Raw genomic sequence first — 17395 nt, forward strand, 5'->3', positions numbered from 1 at the left:
GGCCCCATACCTACCTACCTTTACACAGAAGAATAGTGTTTGGAAGCATTATAAACTGAAGCATAGAGGGAATTTGAAGATGTATCTCTGTAGACGTAGTAAGAGATAACTAACTGTTCTGTGTCGGAGAGATAGGCAGAAATGGGTTTAAGGTGGGTCCCTGCTCATGACAAACTATCAGCTTCCAGTCTGGTTACTTTCGATCTGCCATTAATTTGGTGCTGCTATCACTATAGGAGAAGATTGTTAAACCTACAGAATATAATTGGTCGATCATACCTAATTAATACGTTCACTGAACACTACATCTTAGTACCTACTATCATTAATGCTGCAAATATTTTAAATCGTAACGTAGCCTTAATAATATTATCAATGCCAAGAAATAAAATGATAATGTAACATAGCTGAAGCTTTTAAAAATCCAAATAAATTTCTTGAACGTAGAATACGTGAACGAAAAATTGAAGTGGAGAAAATATTGTACAGCAACGAGCAACGGTATGCGAAGGGTGGCATGTCAATGATGTCAGCATTCAGCGAGCGGTGGAAGTGTACGGGGGTGAGGCGTTCCCCCCGCGGCCACCAGTTTGCTCGAAGCGCTCGTGGAGAGAGGTTGTTTACCGTGTTGTAGATCGCGTGTGACTGCCCGCGTGGAGTGTTACTTGCAGTGTTTTGTGTTGAGTGGAGTGCGTGTTGTGTATTTATTTTAAGTGTACTGATAATGATTGCGTTTGTCTGACGCCATGTATCCAAGTGCGGGCGCGATGAACGCCGCCGCCGCTGCAGCAGCTGTGGCGGCCGCAAGGCATCCGGTAACTGCATTAATTACATTTATTATTCATGTTAATACAGGCTGATGGCATACGTGTACAAGTAATCCAAACTAACCATAATCCAGCTCGACTCGATGATAAATTTTGGCCGCCGGCTAGTTCATTGCACTCAAAACGCTATAATATTTCCCACTAGTAAAAGCACAACCTTTACTATTCATATTTATTCTGTGGTAGAACTGTGAATTACTGATGTCATTTTCTACTTGACGAGCCAAGGTTCTATAATCTCGAACAAAATACAAATTTGAATAATTAGCCACGGTGCGTGTCTGACAGAATAAGTTTCTTGCATAAGTAATAGAGCACTTTGACTATTATTTACGAATTAAATGATGGGAAAATTGCTGTAATTTACCTATGGGGATTATTACATTTTTAATATTAACGTACTTACCGTTAATAATTTATTTTATGTTGGTGTGTTGGTTTTTTTTGTAATACAAAGACAATAATTCCGTTGAAAAGACATCAATGTTTGGGTGTAATAAAATCGAACAAGAAAAGAGAGTCACAAAAGGCCCCCTGGCGTGTCAAGAAATGGCGACACTCAGTTGGGAGGCCATACGTCCTTTCTCGCTGCGGCTGCTCTTCATTTGTTCGTGAGATTCCGCGAAACGATTTCGTTCATTACAAGACTTCATAATTCATTTTTTTTTAAAGAAAAACGTAATTTTAAAACCGCGTTGATTCACCGTGAATAGGAGACGTTACCGCAAACATGTCAAAAGTCCACATTTTGTTTAATACGTCCCGCGATAAGCGAAATTAATCTTTATTCATATGTAATGTAAGGTTGAAATTAGTCCGACGGTAAGCGACCGCAATTGAGGAACATCTGTCGTGCTATTCGACGGGCGGATTCCCAACTTCCAACCGCAGTGTTTTAAAATTTAATCATCTATTTAAGTTCATTTATATTGTTTTTTGATAAACAATGATATAAATGTAAAATAATATTTAATAACCGATATTTATATATTTATATTATTTTAGTAACTCATATTGCTTTAACATGTATCTAGTACCTACATATATAGGTACCCTAGAGATATACCTATGTTGATATAAACTGTATCCTGTTTGACCTGTTTTGTGTACGGAATCTTTTAACAGGAAAAAAATGGGGTTGGACTTAATATCCCGTAGTACGGAATTAGGAGGTAAAAAATAGTTGGTAGTTGATAGAGCTTTAGTCCACGATTATAATGATACCACTCTTATTACAAGGTAATGGACTGTTATTAAGAAAATGACGAAAAAAAATTCTAACCTAAAACGGGTAAATCACGTAAATAAAACTGTAGATGAGCGCTGTCATGGCGCCGGGAGGCTAAAACCTTGCTAATTATAAATGAAAAACAGTAAAATGAAACGTCTGGGATAGACTGGACGGCTTCATCAATTCTAATTTTTGAACAAAAAAGTGTAGAACCCAGACTTGTAAAGCCATAAAAAAAAGTTAGAGTATAAGTTACCCAGCTCTATTCGACCACGATACTAAGTTGTTTTATGACGGCCGGAAGGGGGTGTAGGATGTGCCGTGGCTGGGGGGGGGGGTAGGGGGGGGAGAGTGCTAATGTAAATGTCTATCTGTGTGTTTACTCAAAATCCGTGTCGCGTCCTAGCCCGGCGCTGTGTCAATATTGGCTGACGAGTGACGGTAATACCGCTACGTACAAAGTGGGATGGGTGTAGTTTTACGTCAAGCACTTTTATAAACACGCGTTTCATTTAAAAACGCGTTGATATACATGTACCCACTATCTTATTAATAAACGCAATGTAATGTTACTCCAATATAAGTAATATTTCACTCTAATAATTTTTCCCCAAAGAATTATTATTTCTAAAATTCTACAGATTAAAACGTCACAAACAGAAATTTAAGGTGAGAATTGGGTTATATATTAAATTACTAGCGGACCCGTAAGACGTCCTGTCACCAGAGATTTGAAAAATCGGTCCAGACGTTAGGAGGAGATCACTAACATACGTAGGAGAATTATATGTCGATTGTATTGAGAATCTAAAACAATCTCAAATTCACTGGCACACTCTAAAAAATCATCAAAACTAAACCATCCTCGAATCCATTTGAACACACTCAGAAAATGTGATTCAAATCGGTCCAGCCGTTTAGGAGGAGTTCACTGTCAACACACGTACAGAAGAATTATATGTATAAAGATATGATGACGCGGAGCGCCTTGAGTCAATCTTCCTCCGAAATAATTCCTCACATTTGTGTCGTTGATAAGCGTTATCGCTTCGCAAACATTACAATTGGAGTAAGCTAACATTGCTTTAATATTATCGTAACGCGGAGACGCCATCGATTTGCTGTTAATAATTGTTGAATGAATTGATTGAAATAAAGAACACGTCAACTGTCACCCAGCTGTCAAAACTCAAGTGTCACTACTCTATGCTCTGTCATTATTATTCCCGCCAAAAATCTCGCTCTGTCTGTCTACGTCTCTGTAGTAATTTAATAAAACAAGTACCTATTGAGTCTTTTCAAGTATTTTTATTTATTTAATCCTTCAATAATAAATTCTAACTAGACTTCTTATTCAAACTGTTTATCTTTTTTTATGAATCACGACTATAAAGTATTTACGTTTCATCCCGACGTTTCTTTCTCTGAAAATTCGGTTATGGACGACCGACAGCTAATTAATAATGTTACTTCATTAAATAATTGATGTTAAAATACTGTTTAAATTATACGAAAATACTATGCAAAATTTTGTTTGAAAAAATGTGAACAAAGTCTACAATGCGAATTTAGTCTCTAATATTGTGTATTAAATGGGCGGGTTTTATTGAATGCGCAGATTATATCAAGCGTATAACAATAATTATTGTGGCTCGCGCGGAAAAGTTAGAAAACACAGAAAAACATTAAATCACTAATAAATTAACTAATTATCACTAACTAATTAAGGTACCTTAACCTAGCTGTCACTGTCAAGCTAGGTGTGCCTACTGCCTAACGGCCGTTTTCAATAACCTATCTATCCTTAGTTTAACTTGCTAGAGGCAGACAAATCTATCCTTTTACGCTGACTTACGTTTCAATAACCTATCGACATAAAGCATTAGACTGTAACTATATTGGACATAACTATGGATAGATAAGATCTTGTCATTAAACGGTGACAGCAATGTATCCGTAACTAGAGATACGTTATTGAAAACGGCCGTTAGGCACATCTAGCTTGACAGTGACAGCTAGCGTAAAGTACCATAAAGCATTCTATGGAATGTTCTAGCAGTGACGACTTAAACAATTTTAGATTACTCATACAATTAGTAGTAGCGGGTAAGTGATTTTTAATTGTTTCAATAGTTATATTTATAGTTACAAATTAATAAAAGGATTGGGCTGAATACATTAATTATTAGCTTAATTCCATCTAATTGATTTAAACACTTCAGATAAATTGAATTATCAATTATATTTACATTTATTAGTGGGTCTTCTCGATAATGTGACAAGTACTTAATAAACGTGGAATAGAATGAAGATTTATTGTTTGTTTCGGACAAATAGGAACTCCATACATGTATGAATAGAAAGGCAATGATTGTCATCGCGTTTCTTGTATCATATTTATTCATCACGTAGGAGACTACTAGATTTGTATTGCGTCAGCTCATAAATCAGGTTATCCGCAAACCAGTGTAGTTAGTTCATAAGAGAGATAACGCACCTACATTTAGTCGCAATGCACCTTCGAAAACAAACTAAAAAATAACAAACCCACACTTCTATAATTAATTATATTAAATTAATTACCAAATTTTATGAACGATGCGAGAAGCGAACCCGCGACCTCTTGGGTTCCGTTCGAGCGCTGTTCCACTGAGCCAACCGTTCGAGTGACGTATGGTACAAACTAAAATGTTACAGTCTGCGTGTGAGGTGTTTGTCCTTAGTGCGGTTATTAGGAACTTTCTTCTTTGTAAAACTGATCAGTGTAAAGTTTTCATTTTTGGTCTTGCTAAGGCAGATACGATTTGGGTACCGAAAAACGCGAATATAATTTACACCTAAAAAGCTGGCAACGCTCCTGCGAGTCCTCTGGCATTGAAACAAAATGAGGGCGGCGGCGATCACTTATACCATCATAAAAAAGGTGTGTGATTTTAGACCACGCGAGGTTCATAAATTAAAACAATTATTACTAATTTAATATCAACTTAATTTTAATTATTTATAAATTAGGTGTTTTCAGGCGTGTTAACCTGAACGACTGTTACGGTGTGACAGATGAGTCTCATTAATACCCACAAAATAAAGTTTTCAGCGAGATTAAAGAAGATTTTTGTATAAAAAAATGTATTGTAGTGTCGATTACATCCAATAGTTTTATTCATATTTCCATTTTGTGATTTTTGCTCTCAACCATCCCATCCTAAAATAAACCATCCTAAAATTTCCGTTTCAACCTGTTTCAACATACTAAAGTTAAACGCTGCGTATTTCTTGTTTAAGAACGCGTTTAAAAATAAAGAGCCGCCTGATGATGAACGTCAACAATAAGCCGGGCCGTCAATACCAGGCTTTCAGTGTTAAATAACGCAAGTACCGTGCTGTTTCTCCGAATATAAAATCGCCTTTCTAGCTACCATATTAGTTTTACTAGCGTTGTTTACAAAGGTAGTAAAACATTATATCGCCCCTGAGTTATGAGTTCACGGTGTATAAACATTGGGTGTAAAATAGCTTGGCAATGTTCAAAGGCATTCGGCCCAATCTGCTTGTTCAAATATTTGTGTATTCTTGTTTAGTTTGTAAGTGCGAATGGTGTTTTGTTTGTGTAGATTTAAACAAACTGACTGTACGAATCTTTAATATTTCTGATAAATACTGACACTGATATATTATCTAGATATTTGTATTTAAATTACAAAACAAAACTATGCTATTTATAAATCCGGCTTTACTCACGTTTGATCGGTGTCGGTAGCGACTAGTTTCGGACCATTCGGGTGAGAGTGGTGGATTCGCGATAACGTAAGTAGTAAGAGTAAGGGGGCGTCCATAAATTACGTGAGGTGTTTTTTTGAAATTTCTATATATTTCTATATTCGAATATCTACTCTAATTCAGTCCATGGAGAATCATGCACGGTCTCAAGAGAGACTATTGGATCCAACATGTCTATATGATAAAATGGATCAAAATAGCATATTTTTTTTATTTCAATTAGAAAAAAATTGCGTGATATTTGCCGAGACCCCCCCTCTGTGCAACGTAAGATTAGGTGAGATTTGACTCGACCCGCTCCCCCCCTTAAACATCTCACGTAATTTATGGACGCCCCCTAAGAGGTGGGACTAATAAATAATTAAACAAAGGCTCGGGAAGGTTTTCATAATTCAATATACTATAAAATGTTGGATATTTGCACTTTATTGATTCATTGGCAATCGATTCTGAGCCTTCAAAAAAAGAAAGAAATTAGTATAATGTTGTTCAGCTATATTCATTTATTTTTATTTAGATTTAAAGTCTAGTTTTCATAAAGTTAAAAAATGCTAAGAAAATTTTTCCCGCAACCTATCGTATTGAGCATCGAGATGTAACAGAAAAAGCATGAAATCAATTGATGAAAATAAAAAGCTATAACTCTAGACGAATATAAAAAGTGAAAAAGAATTGAATGTAAACGATCAAAATCATTGGGCATAAGAAATTTAGATTTGAACAAAAGATCGGTTGGGCTGACGCAGATGGAGGGAACAGGTAGACATTGAACGTGGGTAGACAGACGTATTCAATAATTTGAAATACACGTATTCCTTTTTATATCCGTTTAAATGCATTCTGTTAAGGGCGCCCATACACGGTCAGAACTACAATCTCCGATTGTCTTGAAAACCTCGTGTATTCTTAATAATAATACTTACTACAAATTGAGCAATTAACATGACCGTTCTTATCTAACTATGACTGTGAAAAAGCAGTATTTGAGTTATTTTTAGCGACTTTAGCTGTAACTGCTCTGATGCTAAATTACCTACCGCCAAATAACATTTGCCCCCTGTGTGCTTCCTTGAAATCCAACCAACAACCTACAGACTGTTAAATCTATTTGCGATATTTAGCTTAGAATTAGCATTGGCCTGGGTTACTGTAGCAGTAAAGACAGTAGTTCATGCCGTTTTTTCAATCACTAAATGTGCGAACTGACCGTGTATGCCTGCCCTAAGTTTTGTTTTTATGAGCAATCGCCGGCCGCCGCTCAATGCGGTCCTTTCATCCGGCTCTTACAATACTGCCACTCAAAAACTCCTCATTGTATTTTAATTTGACCTTTTCGGCGATAATTTATGGGAATTTCTTTTTTTCTAAGAACATTTACTCAGTCTATTATTGTCATGGATTATATTCGTTTCTTTGTAATCGATTTAAGTTGGGTCGGCCGATTCAGGGGACCATTAAACTTGTTCAGAGAGGGTTAGATGAATTTAAAATTTTATGGTACGTTGGGAATGCTATTTGTAAGATTAAAATAAATACAATATTAATTTGTTTGTGGTCCTTTAAAGATAAACATTAAACGTCGAAATGTTTCATATGGATCTCACAAGTTCACAACACAGCGTTTCTATTAAATATATAATAAATTAAGTTATTGATTGTTGTCAGATCTAAATTTGATCGATTGAATCCCAATACAGACCAAATAATAGAAACAATTAAACTTTTATCGTCGAAGCTCTAAACTAAGTCTCGTAATTTATTGCGTGCCTGTTTTCAAAGCTCCGTAATAAATGTTTCTGTTGACGATTGACGTACGCACTACGCATACATTGTAAAATGACAATTACCGCGTTTGAATAAAACACATATTGTCTTCTCGTTGGATCGTGATGAATTATTGTTGAACAGTGTGTAGACCTAAGTGTACGTCGAACAGCGCCGTGTATCATGCATGCTGTGAGGTCGACTTCTCTGAAACGGCTACCGATCAATTTGTTTTGCTTTTGTTCTGTTTAATTTTACGGCTAATGTATTTTGATACATTAAACACTCGTACGGTTTACACCCGGCGAATCTCTTGTAGAACCTGTTGCCTAAGCGGCTTAAATGTTCGACTGTGCCGTTTAATTCTGTTTTACCTATTCACCCACGATTATTGTAATGTAGAATGTTTATTAAGTTGTTTTTATGAGGCCATTAACGTTTTATGAGCATAATCATGTAGGTACAATGTTAATGGATGCAGCAACATAAAGCAGGCAATAAGGCAGGATTTCTTGCGGTTGTCGGAGGTATTACGTTATAAAGTGCGATCGGCTATTAAGGCGCGGGCGGGGGCGAAGGCTCGCGACCGCAGGCCTATCTGTGCGGTGCCAGCATTCACGAAATTCCCGGCCACATTTCTCCGGGCCAGATTGTCCTCAGCACCATTTACAACGTCTACACGACGCGCCAGTTCCTTTTATTTACGCTCCTTTTGTTATTTTTAAGTCCGTTTGTACCTCGAGCTCCGGCGAGCGACGTTACTTATTTATTTTTTGCCGCAAGGCCTCCCGGCGACTGCGCCGTTGTGTCCCTTGCTTTATTTTTATTTTGTGCTTCTTATTATGGAGTTGGTTTTTTTACTTTTTGCTTTATTACTACGTGCTTGCGTGTTCGTGTTGCTTTTGTTTTTGTGTTAGGAGGCGAGCCGTTGATGTTTTTATTCTTTTTCATTAATCGAGGCTCATACCGAATTATGGTCATTAAAGGATAATTTGTATTATGGTAATTTGGGATGCGTGTAATTTGTGTATCGTGATAGAAACACTTTTTTAACGCGCATTGAGATTGATGTATTGTTTTTTATAGATGTTTAGTTATTGTGTCTCATGATCTCACGTTAATAAGGCTTTGCCTTACACAAACTTAACAGTTTGAAGTACATGACTACAGAATATTTAAAAACTTTGTACATATTTATAAACGAATAATTTTGTGCAGGAAATAGTGTTAAGATTATGGTTTATAACTAAATAATTAATTTTGATATATTGTATAAAGCTTATAAATGCAGACCTTATTTATGATTTTATTAAATATCAATTTTCAGTTGAAGTATCTGAGTAACTTTATTTCAATGTTTTAAATTAAAAAGTTATAAGTGGTATTTTCTTTGATTAACGCGAATGTTACACATTCAAATAAAACACTTTTAAAGGATTAAAACGATTTCTCCCAAGACTGGTACGTGAAGCCATCGAAATTAAAAAAACACCCAAATTTCAATAGAGAAGATGGTCTAAAATTATCTAACACCTGGGATCCAATAATCTCTAAATTAAAACCCATAACTACACATACCAAAAAAGAAGAGGACACTGTCAGTAAATTTTGCCAAAAACCATCTGTGTAAAGCAAATACCACCTCCGAGGAAATAAATGGCGCTAAACTTCATAATGACAACTATGACAAATACTATCTTTGACTCATTTCGTCTGCAGTCCCCCTTAAAACGAGATCTGGAAAGGTCTTGAAACGTCGGGTTAACTAAAATAAAAATGTAACTTTTACGCAAACATCTAATGTAAAACCGTTACAATTACACGCGTTTTAATTCTTTAAAAGTGTTTTATTTAAATAAGTTATAAGTGTACCAGCCTGTACCTTCATAATGATCATCATAACAAGAAACATTTTAATTAAAGTTAAGCACAATGTTAATTTGGAGATCAAATCGCAGCCACAAATAAACCGAGTGACATTAATTATAAATAACGTTTGTTAATTTGTCACCAGGGACCACCGCAGCCCGGCCAACCAATCAAGTTCACGGTGGGTGAATCGTGTGACAGGATCAAAGAGGAGTTTAACTTTCTGCAAGCCCAATATCATAAGTAAGTTTTACAACTACCCTCTTTCAATTAACTTACATTGATTACTTTAACTAGCGTTAAATTGAAGTTCTCACATTTAGTTGTTACATATATAAATATACGGCACGGATTTTGAGGGGTGTTACTGAATGCGCTGTAATCAAAAAAGTGGTCTTTTCCATTGGCGAAGAACGCAGGGAATTACATCCATGGCGCAGATATGTACTCAGCCTATATCTCGCGCACTTTTTCGCCTTAATTTCACTCACTGCTCAAGAACCGTGCCGAGGCTTCAGCTTTTACCTCAGCCTTGAAGGAACGAGTGGATCCTAATATTTGACGGTAAGTGATCTGCCCAGTCCATGAAGCATGTACATGATTATTAAATTTGCGCTGACATTTTAGTTTATTTTTACGAGTATAAGTACCATGGAGATTCTCAAACTATGGCCAGTGTAGATATCAACGTTCATAAGAATTTTCATTAGATTTGGTTATGGTTACCTAATCCCCTGTAAAAAACATTTGAATCATTATAACTTAGCGCCGAAACAAAGCAAATTAATGATTTATTTTGTTAAACTTATATTTTCTTTGATAAAATTTAATTTAAATCACGTAGATTGATCTAGGAAAATCAAGGTAGGTACTATAATTGTACAAGAAAATTTAACTACGAAGGTCATACTTTGATCATCCTTTCTAATTAAACAAAGCATTTAAGCTTCTTAAGAAGTCTTGACAACCTTTCCTGTTATTACAAAACGTTTTCATAATCTCTCAGTTCATTACCCTATAATCCAATATGACACGTTCATGCTTTCAAAGCGTTATATATCGGATGTTTGATGTAATTGCAGCATCTTTTATTATTTTGGTCAATTTTAGAAGATATAATTTTTTGGTCCTTCGAGCCGAATTTAAATCCAACTTCCCTACCAATAATCTAAAATTTAATCATAATAAAAACCTTTGTGATAATATAAAACTGTTTTCTTAAAATACACAACATCATCCATTATGATAGTGGAATATGTTTTGCTTCAGATGCTTATCAAACTTGTGACAACTTGAGGACACAGATATCTTAAACCCGTTATCGAAATACAAGAGTCTCAAATCTCGAGTACGCATAAATAAAATGTCTGAGAGGGCTCATCCGGGATTCCTCCTGTCGCTGACTATCACTGGCTTCATCCCTTATCTGTCCCTTTGTTACGCTAAGTAGCCCTTTTTCACATTCAGATCCCTTTGTGACCTTTTTATTTGTTAACAAAAACTTCTGTGAACATCGCAGGTATAGAGTTACCTGATTATACCCTTAATAGTCTTGTTTGATGTTTAGAAAATTGAAAACCATTGAAGCGTCTATTTTAAGTTACTTTTCCCCTGACTGCCCGCGTTTTGTTTCCATTTTTAATCCGATTACTCATACTCATAGAACAATCTTACATCAAATTGTCTATAGTGGTAGTAGTGTTTAATATATTAATCTCAATTTTTCTCCTTTCTATCGATGCAATATTTATAAAAATCGTGGAGTGAGGATAGTGGTCCCTATATTTTAAATAAAAAAAAAGTACCGAAGTAGAGTTTCTAGAGTCAAGGCTCAGTAAATTATACTTACTATGATTGCGGAGCAAAAAGTATCAAAGAGATATATATATAATATAGACCTCTTATTGCCTTTCTCCCAAACAATTAAGTATATTTTTGCCTTCCTCACTCAAAAACAAAGTTCACATCCGGAAATTCTTTCTTCACAAGACAGTCAGTTAATGTGTCTTGATATCTCATTTTATTGAAATTATACTTCTCTAGACGCGTTATGACAAAAGGTTAGGGGAAATTTTATATGCGCGCGCATCACTGTAACACAAAAGTAACAGGTTGAAGATGGTTCCTAAAATTTCCGGACGTTTGCGTCATTCGTTATTTTTTTTTAGTTTCTTCGCCCATTATTAGGACAGGCAAAGGGTTCATGCCCATACAGCCGTATTGATGATGTAATAATTAATTGTCAAAGCCATCTTTACAAAATTGTTCTTTCTAAAAACGTAGAATAGCACGAGGAATAAATCATTTTAATGATTTTTGCTTCGTTAGGCCAAAGAAATATAACTTATTGCGTGCAAGTACACACACACTTTTTTTTTCATAATCTGTGACATATTCAAACTAATTCCCATAATACAGTCGCGTTAGTGGGTGTATTGTTTAAAGTGAGCGGCGGTTGATAATGGCGATTACAAGTTTGACCCACTACAAACACGATAACGGCTATAAACCGGGCTGTGTTCGTTTCAAATCTCTTATCTCGTAATATATCGAGTGCTCCTTAAATAGAATCTTGTTTTGATTTATTGACATGCTCGTATTTACGCTTATTTGCAATCAGACGTCTAAGCTCTGTGTTTGTGTAATTGCCTGTAATTAATGATTTATAAATATCTAATTTATGATTGAAAGGCTGCAGCAGAATTCTTTTATAATATAGGTATATTATTGTGTACCTACCGCAGCCTCTTGGTTCTAGAGGTTCGAAGAAAGTTGTGAGTCTCTTTGGGCTTCCACTACAGAAATTGTATGTATATAAAGCAAGAGAATCATTCATATTTTATGCCGAAATTTTTTACGTCCCTAAGTCAAGTTTTATTATCTTGTATTATACAGGTGCTGTTTATTACATATTACAAAGCGGCAACTAAGCACAGTTATACCACTTCTCGGCTGTAGTTTGCAAATCTCACTATCATTCGTTTAATATAATACCAGCAGCGCATCTTTCAAGCAGTGGTGGGGATGATCTACAAACAAATGACCCCCATTCTAATCCACAAACGACTGATCTGAGGCAGCTGATGTCTGCAATGAGAATATTATCTTCAAATGTGATGCTTAAGGCAATCTTTTGCCATTATGTTAAACATTATTTTTAATTTGTTACAGTTTAAAATTAGAATGCGAGAAACTGGCCAGTGAGAAAATTGAAATACAGAGGCATTATGTTATGGTAAGCATATAAAAATGTTCATTTTATTTTAGTTTACACAAAATGTAAATTCTTTTGTCAAGTTTGTTTTATCAATCACGCAATCTTCAATAATTGACACACTTTTTACACAAATTATCTGGCCCCAAATTAAGCATATATTATAGCCTGTGTTATGCTTACTTAAACAATATACTTACTTAAACATACATAAATACATTTAAACATCCATGACTCGGAAACAAACATCCATATTCATCATATAAATGCTTGCATCTACCTAACTCGATGGAATAATGAAGTGATACACAAGTGTTGATATCGATAAATTGTATAAAAAATCTGCCATTTTGTGGCTAGTGTAGTTAATAGTTAGTAGTATTTATGTTAACTATAGTTAGCAGTACACCGCGAGCCAAACTAAATAATGTTGATATGTTGATTAGTTCGTTCATTACTAGTAACTGTATAGTATGTTTATATCCTGTGTATCAAGCATTGTGTTTCAGAGTGATTGGACACTCCATTAAATGTTCCCCTGTTATTTAGAGATAATCGTTGACATGAATAATGGGTGCTTCGGTCGCGTGACGAGCGCTGCGTATGTCTGATATGAATGAGCCATTAAATATTATATATTCATATTTATGACTTACTACGTTTGTGTGCTAGGCGCTGGATTTATGTTATCAGCCCGGTCATGGAGCACAGAGATTAGAACTCATTAAACTCTATTTCAAATATGAATTCCTATTTGAGCTGTGACGGTTTTTAAACAATAATATAATACCTATTGTCTATTGAATTTTTTAAACAGTGACATACCTATCACCGTTAATATTCATTATAATAAATTACCTATTGGAATATGGTAGAATAATTTATTTGATTTAAAGATATTTAGAATGGGACGTGGGTAATTGGTATGTTCGCCACTAAGGTCATTAACCGAAATTCTTCGTGCTCCGCGACCAGTGTTCAGTTGTATATAAAGTCTATGTAATACTCATATTATGTAAATCCACTGGTTTTACAGGGGAGCGTGGGCCGACCTGACTTTCCCATTTGTCATAAGGTGACCCTTTCGTTTGCCTCTCATTAATAAAATTTGAACATAAGTTAAGCTCGGATTAATAAAAAATATTATACATATATTATTAGATATCTTTTTAAATATCAAAAACATCATAACCTTTTTAACGAACGTAGATATTTAATATTATGACAATAATTGTTTCCTAATTAAAACAATTATTATAATAGATGACAAGTATAATAATAAACAATACCATCTTAATATATTCAATGATGAAAGGAACGCAAACAAATTCCAACAATCAAAATACAATTACATAAATATCATGTGATAATTTTCAACTAAAACAGAGCAGACATTTGGCAGCCCAATTCCCGCGCGCGATATGAATCACGATTAAGTGTTGCCAAATCGGCAGCAATTTATTTTAATACGCTCCAGAGGAAATTTTCGCGGGAGTTTTTATGTGTCGGAAACGTTCCTGGCGACCATCCAGAATGTACTGCGGATGTTTAGTCCCGTCGCCGATGATTTGAGGAGCCCTAATCTCTGCCAAATGTTTGCTGTGTCGTATCTACGTTAAATTGTAATTGATCTTTGTTCTGTTTGTGTTGCAGTACTATGAAATGTCGTATGGGCTCAACGTGGAGATGCATAAACAGGTAAGACATTATTTTTTTACACTTTTTATATAAATTATTATATTTTATACTTTTTATAGATTCCCTTTTTAATATTAGATGCGCTCTTAACTCTGGTTTCCTACTTCTACTATTATTATGTATTATTTTATTTAACTCATTATTATTATTAAACTACTAGCTGACCCAGCAAACGTTGTATTGCCGATATTAAAATTGCGATACAAAAGTAACTGTTGATCGTAGATGGGTGAAAATTTGAAGCTATCAAACAAATTAAAAAATAAATTTTCGTGTGGACCACCCTTAATCCACTTGGATTGGGGTGGGGGGGATGAAAAATAGATGTTGTCCGATCCTCAGACTTACCCAATATGCACTCAAAATTTCATGAGAATCGGTCAAGCCGTTTCGGAGGAGTTCAAAGTTTAACACCATGACACGAGAATTTTATATATCAGAAGCAACTAAACTTAGGTTTGTAGTCATACTTTTAAATATAAACTAATACGGAAATGTGTATGCCTAATATATTTATAGTTGTAGAAATACATGTACAGGCATCGATACAAATTCTAAAATACAGATATTAACTTAAGTTAGCCAGCTAGTCTTTGATAAAGTATAAATTATCTTCGATCGCACGTCCCTGTGCCACATTAAAAGGATTTAAAACAAGCGGAACTGGCCATATTTTATTAGCAGTTGTGCAAAGTGGCGCGGAGGAATAAATGTTGTAGAATATAAAGAGAGGTGTTATTGCGACCGCGTCTGTTGGGTAAACGATGGAGTGGGCGCGGGGGGGGGGACTGGGTGGGTTGATCCTGACACCCACGCTGCGGCCAGGCGTTTTGTTGACATTTCGCTTTTTAATTTACAACCTCCTTTGTTTTCTCACTTTGAGGGAAAATATCGTTTGTCGTACGCAAAGGCCGTAGAAGAGCTACTGCGCGCGTCGGGAAACAGTTTGAAAATCTGCTTTAATTAAATTTTCGTTCCCGATCACCTGAGAAGCTCCTTGACTCCAAAAATTACAATAATCGTAACTACAATTAGATCAATTATTTAGATTGTATAAAAATACGCAATTATTTTTATAATTTTTAGTGCATATTATATCTATTGTTTTGGAATAGTGTTTTTTAAGGCGGTTGTTTTATTGTTAAAAAAAATATTTTATGATTTTTAGTGAATTTGAAGTCCACTAACTAACAATTTGTCTAAATATGTGTAGATATACAAAATTTTTCAATGCAGCAACGAACGGAAGTGCTTTGCAATTTGTTCCGCTACTTTGTCATGGATTCCGTAATCAGAACCTAACCAAACTCTCACCAAACTCTCTTTGAAGTATATCCTTACCAACCAATACCATTCGTATATTTATCATCCACTTTGCTATACGTATGTCTAGACAATTTAAGACTTTTATGGTTTTCTCATGGACTCTCATCATCAGATCTGGACCAAATTACAATGGGACCACACGGGAAGCACCAGCTTTCAAATAAAAAAAGAATTATCAATATCGGTTCACCTAGTCGAAGGTTTTGGGGTAACAAACATAAAAAAAAACATACCGACGAATTGAGAACCTCCTCCCTTTTTTAAAAGTCGGTTAAAAAGCTGAGTAAAATAAGAAAGTTCTCTAATCGGGTGTTGATGTTTTTGTGCCAATAGATTATGAGTTAGACAATTCATCGTTCATCACTGTCCTCGTCTAATTTTAAAATAAAACTGTTAGGGAAATGTTATGACTGCGTTTATTTCAATGCGCGTCATTGTTATCGAATAATGCAGGGTTCGAGTGATCCCCTGATGTAGATACGAGCCGGGGATAATACTCGACTGTCTTCTTGTTGGGGACTCGGGCCATTCAACTGTGTATACAAAGTCGGGATTTAGTGTAGGGCTATCGACAGTAGGTACTGCTATCGAGGGGTCCATATCTGTGAGCATATCTTATGAAAATAGAGACGAGGCTAGCGATGACTACAATAAATGCGTATAATAAAGCTGTAATACAATGAATAGTACTTTTTATAAACAAAACTTTCGATCACAAGAATTTGAGCTTAAATAAGAAATATTTCTTGTCCTATAATTAAAAACAAAACACAAGTCAATAGAAAAATCATGAACACGTTACATATAGACTTGTTGACTTGTATCGTACGAAAACCGAGTTAATGCAATGGATACTACAAATTATGCAAAATAAATAATTAAATGTAATACAAGTCGTGACAACCCTAACCGCAGGCACAATAGCGGCCAACGAGTTATTACTTTTATGCACCAGGGGTTCTTTTCGCTCCAGGGCCCACGTAGGGGTTCCGTAATCTGTTGATTTTACGCTCGCCGACCCCTTCCCTCGAACCCCACTTTTAATAATAGCCTCGCAACACGTCCTCTAAACGGAAACAAAATCAATTTACAACGCTCGCGGCTCGACACACTAATAAGAAACTCTTCATAGCGCACTTTTCTATTCCCACGACTGTTTGTATGTGTACAAACTAGTCAAATTGGAAATTATATTTTTCATAAATTTTTTTGAGGGTATAGCTAACGACGACAGCTTTGGGAATAAAACGACGGAGCGGTATTACCAACATTGTGCTCTCGCTCGCACTTGCAACGAGTATCGAATTCGTTTTTTTAATCATCAATAATTGTAAAAGACGTGACATAAAAGTTTAGTATTTTGAATTTGTTACGTATATCAATGACGATAATCTTTGCCTGTATAATTTTGCAAGTTTATTTAATTAAAATGGCCGAACTTAGAAATTAAGTTAAGAGTAGAGTGGCTCTAAAAATGATTATTATAAAACGACGTCGATATTCATCCCCTTAAGGGGTTAAATAAGTGGCGACAGTTGTAGCAAGTGCGAAATGTAGCAACATAAAATGAAATATTGCAACATTTAACTTAATTACAACATAAAAGGGCACTAGTTTCGAAGCAATAAAACCGTGGAATAATGGATAATTAAATTATAAGTTTCACAGAATTATACGGAGTTGGGGCGC

At 35.3% G+C, this 17395-nt stretch overlaps 1 protein-coding gene across 1 annotated transcript in view; it reads left to right on the forward strand.

The window, feature by feature from the left end:
- The first annotated feature begins 579 nt into the window (after nt 1-579).
- LOC126973080 (protein groucho-like) overlaps nt 580-17395 on the forward strand; it is a 106130-nt gene continuing 89314 nt past the window's right edge. The window contains exons 1-4 of the mRNA XM_050820208.1: nt 580-815; nt 9614-9711; nt 12640-12703; nt 14336-14380. Coding sequence (XP_050676165.1) covers nt 747-815; nt 9614-9711; nt 12640-12703; nt 14336-14380 — 276 coding nt within the window. The 5' untranslated portion in view covers nt 580-746. The remainder of the gene's footprint in view (nt 816-9613; nt 9712-12639; nt 12704-14335; nt 14381-17395) is intronic.

Source organism: Leptidea sinapis, chromosome 28 (genome assembly GCF_905404315.1).
Source record: "Leptidea sinapis chromosome 28, ilLepSina1.1, whole genome shotgun sequence".
Classification (NCBI taxonomy): domain Eukaryota; kingdom Metazoa; phylum Arthropoda; class Insecta; order Lepidoptera; family Pieridae; genus Leptidea; species Leptidea sinapis.